General features: G+C 40.2%; 1 protein-coding gene across 1 annotated transcript in view; it reads left to right on the top strand.

The window, feature by feature from the left end:
* LOC122125185 (meiosis 1 associated protein) overlaps positions 1 to 20,329 on the top strand; it is a 44,551-nt gene that overhangs the window by 11,026 nt on the left and 13,196 nt on the right. The window contains exons 4-6 of the mRNA XM_042699753.1: positions 5,133 to 5,306; positions 7,177 to 7,339; positions 8,113 to 8,254. Coding sequence (XP_042555687.1) covers positions 5,133 to 5,306; positions 7,177 to 7,339; positions 8,113 to 8,254 — 479 coding nt within the window. The remainder of the gene's footprint in view (positions 1 to 5,132; positions 5,307 to 7,176; positions 7,340 to 8,112; positions 8,255 to 20,329) is intronic.

Raw genomic sequence — 20,329 nt, 5'->3', positions numbered from 1 at the left:
CTCAGTTTCCCATTCATTTTTTCCCATCCATTTACTTTCAACCCATTTGTGTCTTTATAGTTAAAGCGTATATATTGTTTATAGACAGCATATAATTGGGATTTTTCCCATACTGGAATTCAAACTCAATATCTGAGGCTTTCACCTGTTGACTGGTGCTCTACCACCTGAACCATGCCTTTAACCTCTTGGCCTTTTTTATCTGCTCTAATAACCTCTGGTTTTATTCATGACATTTCCCTTAAGTATTGACGATTATCTGAATTGGGGAAGGAAAGGGGAACAACAGAATGGTGAGAGAAAGGACAAGGAGGGAACCAATGCAACAGTGATATTCACAAAACAGTATGTTGGAAATGATCTGTACAGTTGGGTGGGTGGAGGAAGAAAGGGGGGAGCTGGGGGTACTGGAGGTGACTGGAGGGGAGGGAAAGTAGGAGAAAAATGAAGGAAGGTAACAAGTTTGACCAGAAATATACTTATTACCTTACTTATGTAACTGTAATCTGTCTGTTTATCACCTTGCCTAGGGGGGGGGGGGGGGGGGGAGTTCAGAGAAGGATGTTACAGAATGTGACCACAGGGAGGCAGGGTAAGTCTAAAAATGGAATGTGAATGTAACTTGCCTCTATAGTTGCAGTGATAGAGGCCTTTCTTCAGCTTGGTAATGCAGCTTCACTCCTGTCACCCTGCTGTCATTAGGACCAATGTTTTAGGACCTACCATGCCCTCTCTTTGGCCAATATGGGAGTTGCACTTCATCTGGGAAGGAAAAAGTCTCCTCCTGAACCTCAGGTTTAGCACATTTAATTGTATTTTCAGATTTTCAATAATAGGTGCTGCTATTCTTTGGTACAGTAAAGGTGAGGGGAAAAAGTAGAGGCCAAGAGAAATGACTGGGAGAAGCAAGTTTTAAAACACAATTCAGGGCTGGAAAGGTGGCTCAGTGGTAGAGTGCTTGCCTTGCATGCATGAGGCCCTGGGTTCAATTCCTCAATACCACATAAGTAGAAAAAGCTGGAAGTGGTGCTGTGATTCAAGTAGTAGAGCGCTAGGTTTGAGCTGAAGTGCTGAGGGACAGTGACCACACCCAGAGTTCAGAGTTCAGGCCCCATGGCTGACGAAAGAAAGTGAGAGAGAGAGAAAGGGAAGAAAAAAAGGAAGGAAGGAAGAAAGAATGGAAGGAAGGAAGGAAGGAAGGAACAAAGAGATTCTTACCATATGGCAGCTAGCATTTTGCTGACGAAGAGAAGGAAGAAACGTATTGCATGCCATTTTCAGATAATTATATTACATTTTAATACCTCATTTAAGTAGGAAGTAGGTTGTACTACTAGGAACTAGTACAACTATATCATACAACTAGTATTTTTCCTCATGGTAACTAGAAATAGGTTGTTAGTACAAAACCACTTTGCTGACAATTTCAAGGCATAATACAAATCCTGTTCTTTTCATGAAATCCCCACTACTTTTCATAAGCTCAGATAAAAAGAGAAGCCATTTCAGAGGAGATGAACTAACAAATGTGATTTAAATTGCCCAAATAAAGTCCACAGATACCCAAGGAATGCTAATTGAAGCCAGATAAGGGAGGATATAGTTAAGAAAAACTGGAAAAATCAGAGCTGAGTTGAATGCTGGAGGAGGGGCAGGCCATGGAGTGACAGAGTAATAAAAGTTCGATGGAAGGAAGGAAGTAGGTCATATGACAAGGAGACTAACAAAGCTGAAGCAGAGGAGTTACAGGAAAAGTAATAAGAGCAATTGTTTACCTCAACAGGCCTTTGTTTAGCTTCAGCTCTGTGCAGCATACTGATCTAGGGAATAGAGAAGGTTTATGTGAAAAGAAATAATTCCTATACTTGTTGAATTTTATTTAAATGAGAGAGTAATATATTATTTGTACATATACAACATTTACTGTGAAGTACATGTAGTGCAAATGTAAACCAAAAACTATGAAAATAGCCAGGCACTGGTGGCTCATACCTATATTATATATAATCCAGCTACTCTGGAGGCTGAGATCTGAGCCATATCTGATGAGCTCTCTCCCCATCTAATGGATACATTCGTCCTCTACACATGCCAATACTATCAATAAGGCTACAGATAAATCTTGCCATTCTCAATACCATCATCCTTTCTTTTTTTTTTTTTTTTTTCCTGGGTCCAGTCGTGGGGCCTGAACTGTGGGCCTGGACGCTGTCCCTCAGCTCTTCAGCTCAAGGCTAGCGCTCTACCACTTGAGCCACAGCACCACTTCCAGCTTTTTTCTTTTTGCGTATGTGGTGCTGAGGAATCGAACCCAGGGCCTCAGGCATGCAAGGCAAGCGCTCTACCACTGAGCCACCTTCCCAGCCCCCCATCATCCTTTCTTAAGGGAGTTGTTTTTTCATAAGTCTCAATATGGGGTCTTATAGTTTTAACTATCTGGAGAAAGCTCTCTTTTTCTTATTTTCAGAGTCTTTAAAAAAAAAAAAAAAAGATTACTATGGCTGGGAATGTGGCATAGTGGTAGAGTGCTTGCCTAGCATGCATGAAGCCCTGGGTTCGATTCCTCAGTACCACAAAACAGAAAAAGCTGGAAGTGGCACTGTGGCTCAAATAGTAGAGTGCTAGCTTTGAGCAAAAGAAGCTCAGGGGCAGTGAGTTCAAGCCCCAAGCCCTGAGTTCAAGCCCCAGGACTGGCAAAAAAAAAACCCAAAACTGTATTTTTCCTCTCACAGTGTTCATGGTAGTTTCTAATCTCCCACCCTTTATACTTATTTGTCATGTCCAAAATTTTATCACTGGGACTCAGCAATGTTACCTTCTCTACTTTCTGAGCTCCTTTACACAATTCCATTGTTTCAGTTCTGTAACTGTGCCCTTAAGCATTAATAACTGTTTTTGCGTCATGGAAAAGAAGTTGCCCAGCCATTTCCATACTTCTTATTCAAGTCAAAATCAAATTCACAGGCTTAGAAAAATTAAATTACTTCTTGTTTTGGTAAAATAAAATTTACATTATTTTTTTAATTCTTTACATTTTTATTAGCATCAGTTAGTTTTACAAGGCAATTTTACTTTGACATATTTATGTATGAATACAATGTACCTTGACCTTGATCAGATTTATTCTCTTTCACTTCCCTCATCTTTCCTGCTATTCTAAACAATCTTTATTGTTCCATTTCACATAAGTAAAGTGTTTTGACTCTATTCACATTCCTACATTATTTTTAAAAGAATGTTTCACGTGTAAGGAGTATTTCTTTAGCAATAACTTTGTATTTGTCACTATAGCGTTTGGGTAGGAATGATCCAGAATACTGCTTTTAGCAAAAACTTTAGTGCGATGCACTTAGTATACATTAATAATAATAGAACTAGAATATTGATAGAAAATAGAATATTGAAACATGTTGAAATTGTTTAAGAAAGGGAAATGTGTAATAGACAATGATAGAGGCAGTGTGGTTGATCAGGATATATGTGTATAAATGTTACAGTGAAACCTCCCATGTGAGAATAATGTATGCTAATTTAAAAAGTAAAAAAGAATAAAGAATAAAAGCTTAGCTCAAATGGTAGAGCATCTGCTTAGCAAGTAGGAGACCTAGTTCAAACCTCAGTCCTGGGGGTGGGGGAATTTAAGGACTCAGATTGTCATATATATACAATGCAGCTGAATGAATAGCTAGTTACTGAATTAATCCTCATAACTATACATCAAAAATGGCAGTGTTCTAATTATCTGGCCAAAGAAGAAAATGCCATTGATGCCCAGGTTCAGCTTCAGGATGAGAGCATTTACTATGATATGAAGGCCTCTGACTCTCCCCATATACCTCCCCTGTGTCAGAGCCAATACATTGGACTGAACCCCCTTTGTTTCTTGTGGAAAATTTGCCACCTCTACCAACGGGTCTCCAGGAATGTAGTTCTAGAAATAAACTTGCCTTCTCCCTGAGGTTCATGAGTCACACACAGAAGGTAATTCATTAGAGCAACTGGTTTTTCTTAGGCCCTTTGTAAAAGTATTTCAGCGAGCCCCTCACGATGAGGGATACTCCTCAGTTTCTTTCCAACTCTTGCCTCATTTCCTCTGTCTGTGCTTCCTCCATCACCTGATATCTGGCTTTCACTGTTATATGGAGACTCAGACCCTAGTGCCAGGGCTAATGCTGCCTGAAGCCAGAACTACACCAGCAAAGCCATCTTATCCCAGCCAATACCTCTCATTTAGATTTGGGATCAAATCATACACCACCAGATCATCTCCATCCTGTTTGCTACCAACCACTAACTTTAGTTGCAGTGGGAAATAGTGTAGTGACTAACATTACAATCTCATCATAACACGGAAGCCAGTAGTTCATCTATTTTTTTCTTTTAAGTTTTTTTTAGAACAGAAGTTATAATTAAATATATTTTCACTGTAACACAACATAAAGCTGAAGTCCTCTTGTTAACAAAGTATTTAATTTACATTACTATTCCCCTAGGTGAATTATGACACATTCAGTGTCCATCTACTAATTAACAACAGAATTACTTTTTATAAGAATTATTATTTGTTATTACACCAATGCTATGCTGAATACCTTTGCATATGTCTCTTTGTGTGCTGTCCAAGAATGTCTCAAGGATAGATATCTACAGATGCAATTGATGAGTCAAAAAGAAGACACATTCATTCAAACTTTTATATTTTCAAACTTTGTAATTAAAAATTAAATGCTAGAGGGGGGAGATGGGAGGGCAGGGATGGTAAGGGGAAACAAAGGAGGAGGCAACAATGCTTGATAAGAAATGCACTCATTACCTTGCTCATATAATTGTAACACCTCTGTATGATATTTTCACAATTTAAAAAAAAAAACTTGAAAAAAAATTTAAATTAGGGGCTGAGAAGGTGGCTCAGTGGTAGAGTGCTTGCCTTGCATGCATGAGGCCCAGGGTTCGATTCCTCTGCACCACATAAGCAGAAAAGGCCAGAAGTGGTGCTATTGCTCAAGTGGTAGAGTGCTAGCCTTGAGCTGAAGAGCTGAGTGACAGTGCCCAGGCCCAGAGCTCAGGCCCCACAACCGACAAAAAAAAAAAAATTAAAATCAAATACTTAACTATTTTCCTTTCTTTTGCAGAGAATTCCATCCTGGGAACTGACATTGACCTTCAGACTATAGACAATGATGTTGTCGACATGGAGATTTTCTTCAAAGCCTGGCTACATAATAGTGAAACAGACCAAGAACACATCCATCTTCTTCTTCCTTCACAGACTTTCGGCAATATTTCTAGAGCTGGCGATAATCCAAGTATACAAAAGATATATTATGTAAACTACGAATATCTATGTCTAGGATTAGGACTCTAGATTGGTGAATCTAATTGGCAAATTTTTTTAGCCTAGATATTGAATGAGACTGTCCAGTATTAATGTATAAGGAGAAAGTTCCCTAATTAAACCCTGCCATTAGGAGCCAATTCATTTAGAGGCAAAGTCTTAGACATTTCAGTGATAGGGCACAGCTACACAATTTAAGAACCCAATGAATCATATATTTTTCTCAGTGTTCTCATTTTAATATGGTAGATATCAGCAATATCAATATTGCCTATGGCCAGGTTTGGAGGAGTTCTTTTTTGGATAGGTTTCTTTCAAAGATTGCTTAAATTGCTGGGTTCTAGTAGCTCACATGTGTAATTCTAGCTACTCAGGAGGCTGAGATCTGAGGATCCTGGTTTTTTGTTTTTTGTTTTTTTGTCAGTCGTGGAACTTGAACTCTGGGCTTGGGCGCTGTCCCTACACTCTTCAACTCAAGGCGAGCGCTCTACCGCTTGAGCCACAGCACCACTTCAGGTTTTCTAGTGGTTAATTGGAGATAAGAGTCTCACAGGGGCTGGGAAGTTGGCTCAGTGGAAGAGCGCTTGCCTTGCATGCATGAGGCCCTGGGTTCGATTCCTCAGCACCACATAAGCAAAAAGAAAAAAGCCGGAAGTGGTGCTGTGGCTCAAGTGGTAGAGCGCTGGCCTTCAGCTGAAGAGCTGAGGGACAGCACCCAGGCCCAGAGTTCAGGCCCCACAACTGGACCCCCCCCAAAAAAAAAAGAGTCTCACATACTTTTCTGCCCAGACTGGCTTTGAACCATGATCCTCAGATCTCAGCCTCCTCAGTAGCTAGGATTACAGGCGTGTACCACCAGTACCTGGCTTGAAATTATTCATTTTTAAACCTACCATCAACTACTAGCCTTCTCACAAGTACTTGACATCTGTCTATTTGCAAGTTTGCCATCAGTATTCAAATGAGGTATTTTATTGAAAAAAGTATTCATACATTTTATTGGGAAAATCTTACAATATCAAGAATTAAAGCACAGTGTTACTGTTATACAGTCCAAGCACCCTTCAGAACTATTGTCTGTGCCATGGTCATGTTCCAAGGCCCTGAAGATCCTGTACACAAGTTTCTCCTTGTTACTATAATTTTATTGTCTGTAAGTGGTTGTACAAAAGGGCTATCAATATGTCAGTTTATAAGGACAGTGAACCTTGATCAATGTCATCCCAGGTTTCTTTGTGCAATTAAAAATAAGCTACTTTTTAGTGTTAGAGGCATGGCCCAATGGTTAAGAATGCCTGCTTAGCATGAAAAATAAGCTACTTTAGGGCCTTATTCTATGCATATCCCAAAATGCTGCTAGAAAGCCTGAAGAAAAACAGGGGCAGTCTTCTGACTGCTTGACTTCTGCTTTTCTGCTCCTCCTTCATCTGACCTGCTGTCATGACGAAGTTTAGCCAGAGGGAAGCAACAGAGGGAAGATTTTCTTCAGTGGTTGCCAAAGGGCCTCTGTATATTTTTATATTCGCTGCTTTCTTCACACATGTTCTTCTTGGATTGGGCTAGAAGCCATATGTCAGTATAAGACAACTTCATAGCCAGGCCAGAAGTAAAATGGTAAAAATCATGTCAGGCACAGAAAATAAGCTAACTATTGGGTAGAGTAGTAGTTACACCGTAGGTCTTCTCAGACCAATAGTATTTTCCTTTGCCTTCTCTCTGCCTCTCCCCTTCTCTTGCTTGCTTGAGAGAGAGGAAATGGATAGCAGATGTTGTCTCTTAATGGCATAGCCTGAGGTAACTTGTGACCTACAATCACTCCTCCAATGCCACTTTTATTGTAGTGTGCCTGAAATGTGATCTCCAAGAGCGGCTTCTCAGCCCTTCCCTGCTTCCCGGTACTGCTGATGGCACCTTGAGAATGGATGACCCCAAAGGAGAAATCAGTACACTCTACCAGATGGCTTCCCAGTCATCATCCTCTCACTATAAGCTCCAAGTGATCAAGTAGGTATGAGGGAACCTCCCCAGTCTATGCAAATGCTACTCTTTCTAGTATCTGGCTAGGAAGTCCAGAGATGTAGGCTATATTTCTAAGTATGCATCAGGCAGAGTCAGTTCCACGGTAGCAATTACTAATACAATATAAAAAATCAAGGTTGAACTATTCAGCATGTTGAGGCACAAACAGCAGATGCTCAAAGTGCTGCAGCATGAAAATTAGAAACCCAGGATATCTCTAGAGAAAAACAAGATGAATTGAAAGGTGTTCAACCATTCAGTAAATGTTTGTTGAATGCTTACTGTATTTAGTCATCAGTACAGAATTCCAACTTTCTAGGGATTAGTGGTCTACACATTCTATTCCCATCCCTCTGTTTCTTTGAGTACTAAAATTCCTGCTTCCAGAGAAACCAAGTCTAAGTTAGAATTAATAGTGTTGGCCAAAACCATTTTTACTGCTTTCTAGTTCATAAGCATAGGACTTGTGTACAGATTCCTGAGTTTGAGAATCTTCTGCATAGCAGATTGCATGCTGGTTTTGGCCATACAATGATGGATAATTTGTACAGTGTGGGACAGTGTCATAACCAATGTGATGATTTATTAATCACAAAATAACAATAAATCTCTAGCTTTCACAAAAAAGTGGATAATTTGTAGACTCTAATCCCAAAAGCTTTCATAATAAGGTCCTAACTTTAAGCTGAATTTTGCGTATCAGTGTACAAGTTCTAGATGTCACTAAGGAGCCCTTTACTGCCTTTGTCACTTTCTAGGGCTCTAAAATCTAGCGGGCTCTGTGAGTCACTGACGTATGGACTCCCCTTCATCCTCAAACCCACGAGCTGTTGGCAGCTGGACTGGGATGAGCTGGAGACAAATCAGCAGCATTTTCATGCTCTGTGTCACAGCCTATTGGTGAGTACCCATGTTCCCATGTAAAAACGAATGGTCAGATACCAACTGTAGGACAGCAGCAACTAACTCTTCCTTAATCCCAGACCTACTTCAACCCCCAAAAGAAGACAGAAGAAAAACAAAAATGATTCACTCTGAAATTTGGAACAATTATGACCTGCCTTTGTTAGGTGACTCTAAAGGAGAGATTGGCACACTTTACCAGATGGCTTCCCATCATTAGCGTCACATTACAAGATCTGAGTGATCCAAAGGAACCTCCCCAATACAGGCAAATACAATTCCTACTCATCTCATAGCTAGTAATTCCAGAGACTTAGAAAATAGCTCTAAGTGTAAGTCAGACAAAAGTCAGTAGGTCACCAAAAAAATGTATGTTGGGCTCCTCAGCAGGTGAAGAAAATATTTTCTGAAATCAGTTGTATAACAATAAGCTTGAAAAGTCCCTATTTTATAATAACTTAATATTTAAATGGCAATAATGAATTTTCCTTATGTAATAGTATTTTTTATTTTATTTATGGGGCACCAAGGAATTGAATCTGGGGCCTCATACATGCTACGCAAGTACTCCACCACTAAGCTGCATTCCCAGCCATGGGAATTTTCCTTTCATTTTCCGTTCATGAGGCTTTAACTCGGCCTGGGTGCTGTCTCTTAGATCTTCAGCTCAAGGCTAGTGCTCTTCCAATTGAGCCACAGTACCACTTCCAGTTTTCTGGTAGTTAATTGGAGATAAGAGTCCCACGGACTTTCCTGCCCCAGCTGGCTTTGATCCTCAGATCTCAGCCTCCTGAATAGCTAGGATTACAGGTATGAGTCACCAGCGCCTGGCTCAGTAATGGTATTTTAAAACCTTCCTTCCTAATCTTGTGAGGAACATTATTGTTTCTTTAAATTAAGATTCCCTAAAGGGCTGGGAATGTGGCTTAAGTAGTAGAGCACTTGCCTGACAAATGTGAAGTTCAAACCACAGTATCACACACACACACACACACACACACACATCCCTTGGTCTGTGCCAAACATCATACTAAGTACTAGATGTGTGTTCATTGGTGATACAATAAACATTATGCCTGCAAGAAACCTGCTTTTTAATGGAAAAGGCAGACATATACACACATTGATGTTCATATATATCTGAATGAGTGATGGTTAGGACAGTATAACTCTGTCTCTTTCACTCAGAAGCAGATTATATACATAGTCTTATTCTCTTAATTGTGAGACAATTATAAAGGAAAAGAAGACTACTATAAAAAGGCCTATCTGAGACCTGTAAGATAAGTAGGAATCAGCCAGGTGACAGCGGCACTCCAGGGATGGGGAAAAGCATGTGCAAAGACCCTAAGGCTTAAAAGAACTGAGAGAATTAAGAATAGAAAAGCATTATGACTGAATTGAGCAAACAGTGAAGTTGGAAAAGTAAGCAGACATGGAATTGTGTAAAGCTTTGTAGGTCAGGTTAGAGTTTGGAGTTTATTATAAATAGGGAACAGAATCAGAAAAAGCAATATTTAGCTGGGCGTCAGTGGCTCAAGCCTGTAATCCTAGCTACTCAGGAGGCTGAGATCTGAGGATCCCAGTTCAAAGCCAGCCAGCCCAGCAGGAAAGCCTGAGAGACTCTTACCTCCAGTAAACCACTCAGAAACCAGAAATGGCTCTGTGGTAGAATGCTTGCCTTAAGCTGAAGAGCGAAGGGATAAGCCCAGGCCCAGAGTTCAAGCCCCACAACCCATAATAATAATAATAACTTATTATTACTATTTTAAATTTTAAAATATTACTTGAGCAGACATTTGTAAGTGAAGCAACAAAAGCAAGATTTCAAACAGGAGAAGAAGGTAGGATGGTACTGTAGTAGTCTAGGCTGGAGAAAATTGTGCTTTGGCTAGAATGTTAAAGTCAATTTGAGAAAAATAAACCAATAGAGAAATGTTATAGATACAGAATCATTGGAACATGGTAAAATAGTGGATATAGAGAGTAAGGTAAAGTATCAAATAACGGTTTTCGTTTCTGACCTGAACAAGTTAGAGGTCATTCCCTGAAATGGAAACAAAAGAGTATGCACACACACACACACACACACACACACACACACACACACACAAAACACAACACTTAGAAATTAAATAAAAGAACTATAAGTAGAAGTCCCCAGGGACAGATATAGAATAAAGAATATTAGTGATCAGGACAGCACAGCCTTGTGTCTCTTTCACTGTCAGAAGCACACTTCTTTTCCTGTTTCAAAGCCCATCCTCCCTCTCAGGGTCCACCCACTGAGTTCCTGTTTCCTGCCTGAAGAATAACCAACTCCTCTCTTTGCAGGGCAAAGACAACAGACCAGTTATAAATGTTAGTGCCCAACAGCTCAGTTTACTATTTATTTTACTCAGTTCCTCAGAATCTAGGAGATGATAGATACATCACTAGGGATGAATTTCTCCAAATGGCTTATAGTACATATTTATAACATATATTGGCATTTAAACACACTGTTTGCAGGAAGTATAAATTTTCTGGAAAAATTATATCCTTCAAAAATTTTGTTTGGAATATTGCCCAAGAAAATAGAAAAGGAGGCAAAGCTATATGTAGAGAATGTTCATTTCAGTGTTATATGCAATGATTTTTTTTAATTGGAAACAAGCTGGGAGCTGGTGACTCATACCTATAATCCTAGCTACTCATGAGGTCGAAATCTGAGAATCACAACTCAAGCTAGCCTGGGCAGGAAAGTCTATGAGACTCTTATCTCCAATTAATCATCAAAAAGCTGGAAGTAGAGCTGCAGTTTAAGTGATAGTCTTGGGCAAAAAAGCTAAAGGACAGTGCCCTGAGTTCAAGCACCAGTACTGGCACAAAAATAAACAAGCAAAAAAGAAACAACCTAAATGTTTTAAATAGGTGAATAAATAAGTCTAGATAGGAGAAAAATTATAGAAACTGTAATTTAGCCAAACAAAAATTATTTTACAATAAAATAGTTTGTAGCTATTAAAAGTAAAGATATGGGGCTGGGAATGTGGCTTAGTGGTAGGTTGTTTGCCTAGCATGCATGAAGCTCTGGGTTTGATTCCTCAGTACCACATAAACAGAAAAGGCCAGAAGTGGTGCTGTGGCTCAAGTGATCTAGTGCTAGCCTTGAGCAAAAGAAGCTCAAGGACAGTGCCCAGGCCCTGTTCAAGCCCCCAGGACTGGGGGGGGAAAAAAAGAAATGCCAGGTGCCAGTGACTCATGCCTGTAATCCTAGCTACTCAGGAAGCTGAGATCTGAAAATTGCAGTTCAAAGCCAGCCCAAGCAGGAAAGTCCGTGAGACTCTTTATCTCCAATTAACCACCAGAAAACCATAAGTGATGTTGTGGCTCAGGGACAGCACTCAAGCCCACAGTTCAAGCCCCACAACCGACCAAAAAAAAAAAAGTAAATATATGAAAGGATTTTGGTAGAGGGCCTACCTAGCATGTGCAAGGCCCTGGGTTCAATCCTTAGTACTACAAAGAAACAAACAAACAAAAGAGTATTCCATTCAATCTGGCTGACATATACAAAATCAGTCTAAGAACCAGTGGCTCATACCTGAGCTGAGGTGGCTGAAATCTGAGGATCATGGTTTGAAGCCAGCCTGGGCAGGAAAGTCCATGAGGCTCTTATCTTCAATTAATTGTAGAAAAAGACAGAAGTAGAACTGGCTCAAGTGGTAGAATGCTACCTTTGAACAAAATAAGTTCAGGGACAGGCCCATAGTTCAATCCCCAGGACTGGTAAAAAACAAAACTCAGAGTATTACTGCCACTGACGCTGTACTGACTCTGTATTTATTCATTTCTTTACTTGACAAATACTGATTACTATGTACCAGGCTAGGAACAAGAGACTTCACTTTATCACACCTTTCCTGGAAATTCACCTTTGTGGTTAATCCATCACTAGTAAATACCCATTTTGGGGGAGTGTTTACTAAGTGGTAAGCCCTTAACCAAGTGTATATTTTACCTTATTTAATCTTCAATACTCTGTGAGGTGGGGATCCTTGCCCCAATTTTTATAGATAGAAAAGGCTAAGAAGCCAAGTCACTTACCAAAGGTCACAGAACTATCAAGGTGGTCAAGTCAGAATGTGAACCTAGTTTCTGCTGACTACAAAGCCCATACTTCTCATTTCTTTGCTAAATTCCCAATTCTAGATATATACAGATAATATAGACTACATCACTGAGGCTAACTCTTTCCTTACATCCCATGCTTCTATATTTCATTGACTGCTATTTGCTTAAACTAGCTGGGCACTCATTACCTCATTACTGCTCTGTCTTTTTTTTTCCAGTCCTGGGGTTTGAACTCTGGGCCTGGGTGCTGTTCCTGAGCTTCTCAAGGCAAGCACTCTACCACTTGAGCCACAGTACCACTTCTGGCTTTTTTGGATATAAGAGTTTTTCCTGCCTAGGCTGGCTTGGAACCCATCCTCAGATCTCAGCTTCCTGAGTAGCTAGGATTACAGGTGTGAGCCACTGGCACCCAGCTGCTCTTTGTCTTTCTTGTGCTACTGTTCTTGTTCTATCATCAGATTGAAAATATATTTTCAGGTCTATAAAAAAAGAGAAGCTTTTTTAGACATCTTTTAGACACCAGCTCTAAATGGCTCTTAGTTCACATGATATAGTCTCCAGGCAGCAAAACTCCTAAATGAGAGTATGTTGCTTGTAACTTTTTCACAAACTTTAACTCATTCATTCAACAAGTATATATTTATACTTACTATGTAGCAAGACTTAAAGTTCAAACCTCCCTGATTCTATTTTCACACATGCACTACACTTCTTTACCTCTGTCCTTTGTTTTGTGTTATTCCTTAAACTTTTTCAGGTGTTCTTTTAAAATATTATGTCAAGTCAGCTTCCTGTGTAACTCTTGCCTTCTCTTTCTCATTGTGATGTCTCCTCTCTACTCAGCTTCTCATTCTACCATCTGTCTTTCTGTTAATAGCAGCACTGCCATTATCTGTTCACCCAACTTTGAAACCTCAGCCATTTTAGCCATCTCCTCCTTTTTATTCAATCTCCACTAAGTTATATGAATCGCACTCTTGCTTTCCTGTTCCACCTCGTTCTTACTAAATCTTATCCTGTAGACTCCCACCTGGCTTGCCTAGGCCAATCTTGCCTTGCACACTGGCACCATTTTAATCTTCTTGAAGCATTCCCCTATTATGACCTGTTTTCTCCTGTGCCTATAGCCAGTCACTTAGTAAGCCTTGATTATTCTGTCCCTGTAACACCTACTGCACTTGCCTTCTGTGCATTATTTTTATCACTGTCTTTTTTTACTGTTTTTTGTGGGGATTTTTGTACTTTTTTATTGTAAAAATGCTGTACAGAGGGGTTACAGTTACATGAGCAAGATAATGAGTACATTTCCTATTGAGCATTGTTGCTTCGTACTTTGTTTTCTCCCTACCATCCCTTCCCTCCCACTTCCACAATTACCCCCCCATCACTGTCTCATTCAAGCCCATTTTACCTGCCCTTTAATATTGCAACAATCTCATCATTTGTCTCAATGACTCCATTTTACATACTGCCTGTAACTTAATACTAAAATACAGCAATGTGTCTGCCATTCCTCGACTTAAAAATATTTTGTAGGCTGGGCACCAGTGCCTGTAATCCTAGCTACTCAGAAGGCTAAGATCTGAGGATCATGGTTCAGCACCAGCTAAGGCAGGAAAGTCTGTGAGACTCTTATCTCCAATAAAGTACTCAGAAAAATCTGGAAGTGATGCTGTGGCTCAGGTAGAGTGCTAGCCTTGAACACAAAGAGGCTAAGGGAGCTGAGAATGTGACTTAGTGGAAGAATGCTTGCCTAGTATGCATGAAGCTCTAGATTCAATTCCTCAGTACCACATAAACAGAAAAAGCCAGAAGTAGCACTGTCATTCAAGTGGTAGAGTGCTAGCCTTGAGCAAAAGAAGCTCAGGGACAGTTCCCAAGCCCTGAGTTCAAGCCCCAGGACTAGGAAAAAAAAAAAAAAAGAGGCTCAGGGCTCCTAGGCCCCTGAGTTCAAGCCTTAGGACCAGCAAAATAAAAAATATGACTTGTGATATGTCTCAGTGATAGAGAATTTGCTTATGTGTGTGGTTTTATTAAACCCACACCAAAAACATGCGTGTTGGGGGGGGGGGTATGTACCAACACTGGGACTTAAACTCAGGGCTTCACGCTCTCGCCTGGCTTTTTCACTCAGGGCTGCACTTTACCACTTGAACCACACTTCCACTTCGGGCTTTTTTTCTGTTTAATTGGAGATAAGACTCTCACGATTTGTCTGCCTGGGATTTGCTCCTAATCAAGATCCTCAGATCTTAGTTTCCTAAGTAACTAAGATTATAGGCATGAGTCACTGTCACCCAGCTTCAAGTAGTTCTTAAAGTACATGATCTAATAATTTGACTTAAACTCTGAGATGCAAATTTGACTTGCCTCAAACTCTAGTAATTGTGTTTTCTTATTATTCCTACCACCTTTCCCACTTTACCAACCAATTCCTCAATCAAATTTGAGTTAAGACTGAAAATGTATCTTTTCTTAACTCTCTTTTTTTTTCTTTTTTGTCGGTCGTGGGGCTTGAACTCTGGGCTTGGGCGTTGTCCCTGTGCTCTTCACCTCAAGGCAAGCGCTCTACCACTTGAGCCATAGCGCCACTTGCAGTTTTCTAGTAGTTTATTGGAGATAAAAGTCTCACGGACTTTCTTGCCCGGGCTGGCTTTGAACTGCGATCCTCAGATCTCAGCCTCCTCAGTAGCTAGGATTACAGGTGTGAGCCACCGATGCCCAGCTTTCTTAACTCTCTATTTAGGGGAGGCAGAGCAAGGCAGTTTTCTAAAATGTTGTAGTAAAATGTAATATGTATTTCCCAGGAAAATTCTGGGCTTTGGAATTCCTAAGTTTCTGAGTACTTCAATACTTTCCAGGGAAAAGTATCTTAGGGAACATAGTTCTTTAAGTTTGGGTGCATTTATCTGTTCGTAATCCTAAAGAATCTAGTAGTTTATGTGACTTAGTCTTTATTATGTGCCATAATAAAGTAGCAGTATCCATAGACTCAAAAGTCACTTTAAATTCCTTTGTTTGCACTTTCAAAGAATAGTAAAAAGAGCTGAGAGTTGGTGGCTCATGCCTGTAATCACACCTATAGCCACTCAGGAGGCTGAGATCTGAGAATCAAGGTTCAAGACCAGTCCAGGCAGGAAATCCATGAGACTCTTATTTCCAATTAATCACAGAAAAAGCTGGAAGTGGAACTGTGGCTCTAGTGGTAGTATACCAGCTCTGAGCTAAAGGATCAAATTCATAAACACAGGGGCATTTCCCAAAATTTTCTCCTTCATTCCTGAATTTCCCCTAACCTTAACTGATCTTAACTGACCTTTTAGTTTCTCTCTTCACCCTGCCCTTTCTCTGGAGCCATAGTCCCTCCCTGTTCCTCTCTCAGTCCTCCTCCCACTCAGCCATGTATTATAAACTGACAGCCTCAATGATGTAACTCCCTCAGTCTCAGATCCTATATTTGTCTACTTATTTAAGATATCCAACAATAAAACTGACAAGTCTTCTCCTTTCCTAAGAAAGAAAGAAGGGAGAAGGCATGTCAGACACACACTAGTAATTCTCTCTGTCTCATGTAAATAGACTATATAGTTCCGAGTTTTTTTTTTAAATATAGTTTTGCTTTTGTTCTGAGACAGAGTCTCCTGTATAACCCAGGGTGTACTCCAACTTGTGATCCTCTTGCCTCAGCCTTCCAAGGGCTGGGATTATAGACTGTATTTAAGATTAAGAAATACAATTACAGACTGAGAATGTGGGTTAGTGGTAGAGTGCTTGCCTAGCATGCATGAAGCCCTGGGTTCGATTCCTCAGGACCACATAAATAGAAAACTTGGAAGTGGCGCTGTGACTCTAGTGATAAAGTGTTAGCCTTTGAGTGTTAGCAAAAGAAGCTCAAGGGCAGTGCCCAGGCCCTGATCAGGTTCAAGCTCCAGGACTGGCAAAAAAAAAAAAAAGGAAAGAAAGAAAGAAATACAATTGCATGTGTAAAGCACCTGGCATGTATCTAACACATGATATGTATACATTCATTAGTAGTTATACAGTTTCTACTTATTTTCTATTCTTCCTCCTTCTCTTCCTCTTCCTTCTTCTCCTTCCTTCTTCTAATTATCTAGAGAAATTCTCCATATTTTCATGAACATACTAATCAGTTATTTTAAGATTCTTCATGCCTTATCCTAGTACCTGGTAGATTTGATTCTATTTCTATTGTTTCTTTTTTCTTTCATTCTCAGACATGTGATCCTAAACTTTCACCACATATAGCAACATTTTAAAGAATGATGCACACTGTCTATAAATAAATCATAGAGGCACCAGTGGTGTTGGCTTCCTCTGGAGAGAGCCAACCCTTGCCTGTACCCAGCAGATAGCATAGTGGCTTATTCTACTCAGGAACTGTGCTGACTCAGGGCTAGGCACGATCCTGCTAAGGCTCAATCTATGCATGCTTTTTCTGACCTTCTAGAGTTATCAGCTGAAAGCCTAGTATATTGTGTATGTGCCCTCCCCCTTGAAGGTCTCAATTCATCACTGTCACCAAAGTCTGATAAAACACTATTTTTTGAGGGGAGGTTTCCTCCTTAAGAGCTTTTCCTCCTAACCCTAGTATTTGCCTCCTAGCCCTAGTATTTGGCATATGTGCTAAGTGGAAAATTGGCTTGAATCCCACTACTCCCTACCACCATGACTCCACCAAAAGATCTGTAGATTCTCTGTTCCCTTGTAAGTGCCACAGCAGGTTGAAATTCTAGATTCTGATTTCTTCCAACCCAGAATCAACTATGTCCTCAAGGTAAAAGCAGCTGAAGTAATTCCCCCTTCTCTATGGATTTTCCCCTTCTACAGACTGAGCTGCCTGCAGCCCTCATTTACTCAGCAACTCCTGTCTTCAAACAAATGGTCTCTGTAAATTATCCAGCTTTTCTGGTTGCTCTGCAGGAAAAGCAGTCTGCTACTGACCACTCCAACCCATCCAGATGCAGAAGTAGCTGTTTATTAAATGCTCATTTATTTCCTTTTGCCATCCTTGACACAGTATATTTCTAATTTCCTTCGGCCAGTTGGCTGGCACCTACCATGTTTTAGTTTCAGGCTCTTAGATTTCCTTACAAATGAAAGTATAGCTAAGTTTATTCAAGGCTATATCCTCCTTCCATCCCTCCTTTTGGAGCAATTCTTATGAACAAAGTCCACACTGCAATAACTGAACCCTAGTGGTTAATGCCAAACCCACAAGATTCATCAACTCTACATGTTGTATAAGATTTCAAACTATACTTGATACATAACCCTAAGCCTTAATCATCTGCAGTGTAATTTGTATTCCCTGATTATATACTTGGAAATAGTTGTGTCTCTGTTTTTCTTGGTGGTTTATTTCATTTGCCTCAGAAGATGAGCTTTACATATGCTGGGAGCCAATGGCTCATGCCTGTAATCCTAGCTACTCAGGAGATCTGAGAATTATGATTTGAAGCCAGCCCAGGCAGGAAAGTCTTTGAGACTCTTATCTCCAGTAAACTACCAAAAACTCCAGAAGTGCAGTTGTGGCTCAAGTGGTAGATTGCTAGCCTTGAGCAAAAGAAGCTCTAGAAGACCACCCAGGCCCTGAATTCAAACCCCAGGACCACCACTAAGAACACAATTACAAAAATCTATATCTAAGCCAGGCACTGGTGGCTCAGGCCTGTAATCCTAGCTATGCAGGAGGCTGAGATCTGAGGATCATGGTTCAAAGCCAGCTTGGGCAGGAAAAGTCCCTCTTATCTCCAATTAACCACTAGAAAACTGGAAGTAGCCCTGTAGCTCAAGTGGTAATACTTGCCTTGAGCTGAAATGCTGAGGCACAGTGTCCAGGGCCAGAGTTCAAGCCCCACAACCAAGAGCAACAACAAAAATCTATATCTGAGAATTATTCAATTATGTTGGAAAAATTGAATAAAAACAAAACTGACCATCTTTTTTTGTGTTAGTTCTGGGCTGGCACTCAAGGCTGGGTGCTGTCCCTGAGCTTTTTTTGCTCAAGGCCTGCACTCTACCACTTTAGCCACACCTCAACTTTTGACTTTTTGGTGGTTAATTGGAGATAAAGTCTCAACAGACTTTCTTGCCAGGGTGGCTTCAAACTGAGATCCTCAGCTCTCAGCCTCTTGAGTATCTAGGATTACAGACATGAGCATCAAGCACCCAGCATTATATATTTTTTTTTTTTTGTCGGTCATGGTGCCTGAACTCTGGGCCTGGGCGCTGTCCCTCAGCTCTTTAGCTCAAGGCTAGCACTCTACCACTTGAGTCATAGTACCACTTCGGGTTTTTTCTGCTTATGTGGTGCTGAGGAATTGAACTCAGGGCTTCATGCATGCAAGGCAAGCACTCTACCACTGAGCCACCTTCCCAAACCCCTTAATTTTGTTTTTGAATTTTATTTTGTATCTTAAATTTTAACACTGTGTTGCTTACTGTGTGTCTGACACAGTTCTAAACACTTTACAACTATCTATTTTATCCTCATGCCCCTATATGTATGAATTATTATCTCCATTTTACGGATGAGGAAACTGACAGTAAATAGGAGAGCCAGAATTGAACAGAGAAAGGCTGGCTCCAGGTCCCAAATTCTAAACTAGTTTCCAGCCACATGAAACTCTTTTTCATATTATTATAGGAGGTATCTGAAATATATTCACTAAGTAAGGATCAGAAGACCTCCCAGACCTTGTCAGGAAAAGCTGGAGGAGGGCAGAAAGTGAACCCTTCTAGCAAAACTGGGTATACTATATTTCTGAAAGCTTACCTACTTCTGACTTTATTATTGCCCTCTCTTTATTTTTCCTTTGCCCAATCTCCTTAATTTTTTATTTCTTTTGTCCTGTTGTATTTTTCTAAATTGTCATAACAATTTGTAGAATGTGGTAAAGAAAAATACAAATAAATAAAAATAAATTTTCCAAGTCTTTATGAGTTGAATGTATCCATTGCCAGGAAAATATCATTTCAATTACAAAACCTAGTGTGTAGTCCAGTTATGTAGCTAGTGACTCAGTTCCACATCCTCATTTCTCTTACAAAGTCATGTCTGTGTAAACTAGAAAAAGAAATGAAAATACCACCTAGTTCTTTCAGTTTCCTACTTAAAATGTCAGAGTCTCTAGAGACACATTCCAGAGCTTTCCAGGCCATGTCTGCCCTAATTGGCCACAGAAGTAACAGAATTCCAGCCAGGATGTGTCCAGTAGGAATCGCAGTACATAGGCGTTGAGCTGTTTGGGCTGTAAATAGGTGGAGAAATGGAAAGTCTTTGGCTCTACAGGCAGAATCAAGACCAAGATTCCAAGCTGAGAGTGGGGTGATGGCAGGTCAGGAGGAATTTTTTTTCAATGAATAGATGAGGGTAAAAGGAAGGAGGGGAAAAGTAGATGCTAGGACAGTGTACTGGCATGGGGTCAGTGGGCTTCCTGTCATCAGCTTCCTCTGTTTTCTTGGTTTATTGGTCAGAAAGTTCCTTTTATTCTCTACTCCAGCCACATTAACAAATTACTAAATGTTCCCCAAATATGTTAGACTGTTTCATATGGTTACATTTTTATGCTGCTCCTTTTCCCTTGCTTCTGTCCACCTGACAAAGAGCTATTCATTTTTTTCCAGAGTCTGCTTAAATACCTTCACTAGTAAACCTTTCCTGCCCACACCATACTTTGCCTCCGCTCATATTCTGCTCTTCCCGACCCATGTACCTGTCGCCACATCTATCCTTCATGGCACTGCCTATAGTATGAATTTGCATCAGACCTCTCTGATGTGAAAAATGTCACATTACTTTGTTTTTCTAAATCAAATTTAGAAAATATCAGTTCCCACATACCAGGATATAAATATACCTAATATCCTTATGGATGCTTTTACCACTAAAGTCATCCTAATATCCTAACACTATTTAGAAAATGTGGGCAATGG

This window comes from Dipodomys spectabilis, unplaced genomic scaffold, assembly GCF_019054845.1.
Source record: "Dipodomys spectabilis isolate Male_0828 unplaced genomic scaffold, ASM1905484v1 ptg000262l, whole genome shotgun sequence".
Taxonomy (NCBI): Eukaryota; Metazoa; Chordata; class Mammalia; order Rodentia; family Heteromyidae; genus Dipodomys; species Dipodomys spectabilis.
This window is presented reverse-complemented; position numbering and strand designations above follow the sequence as displayed.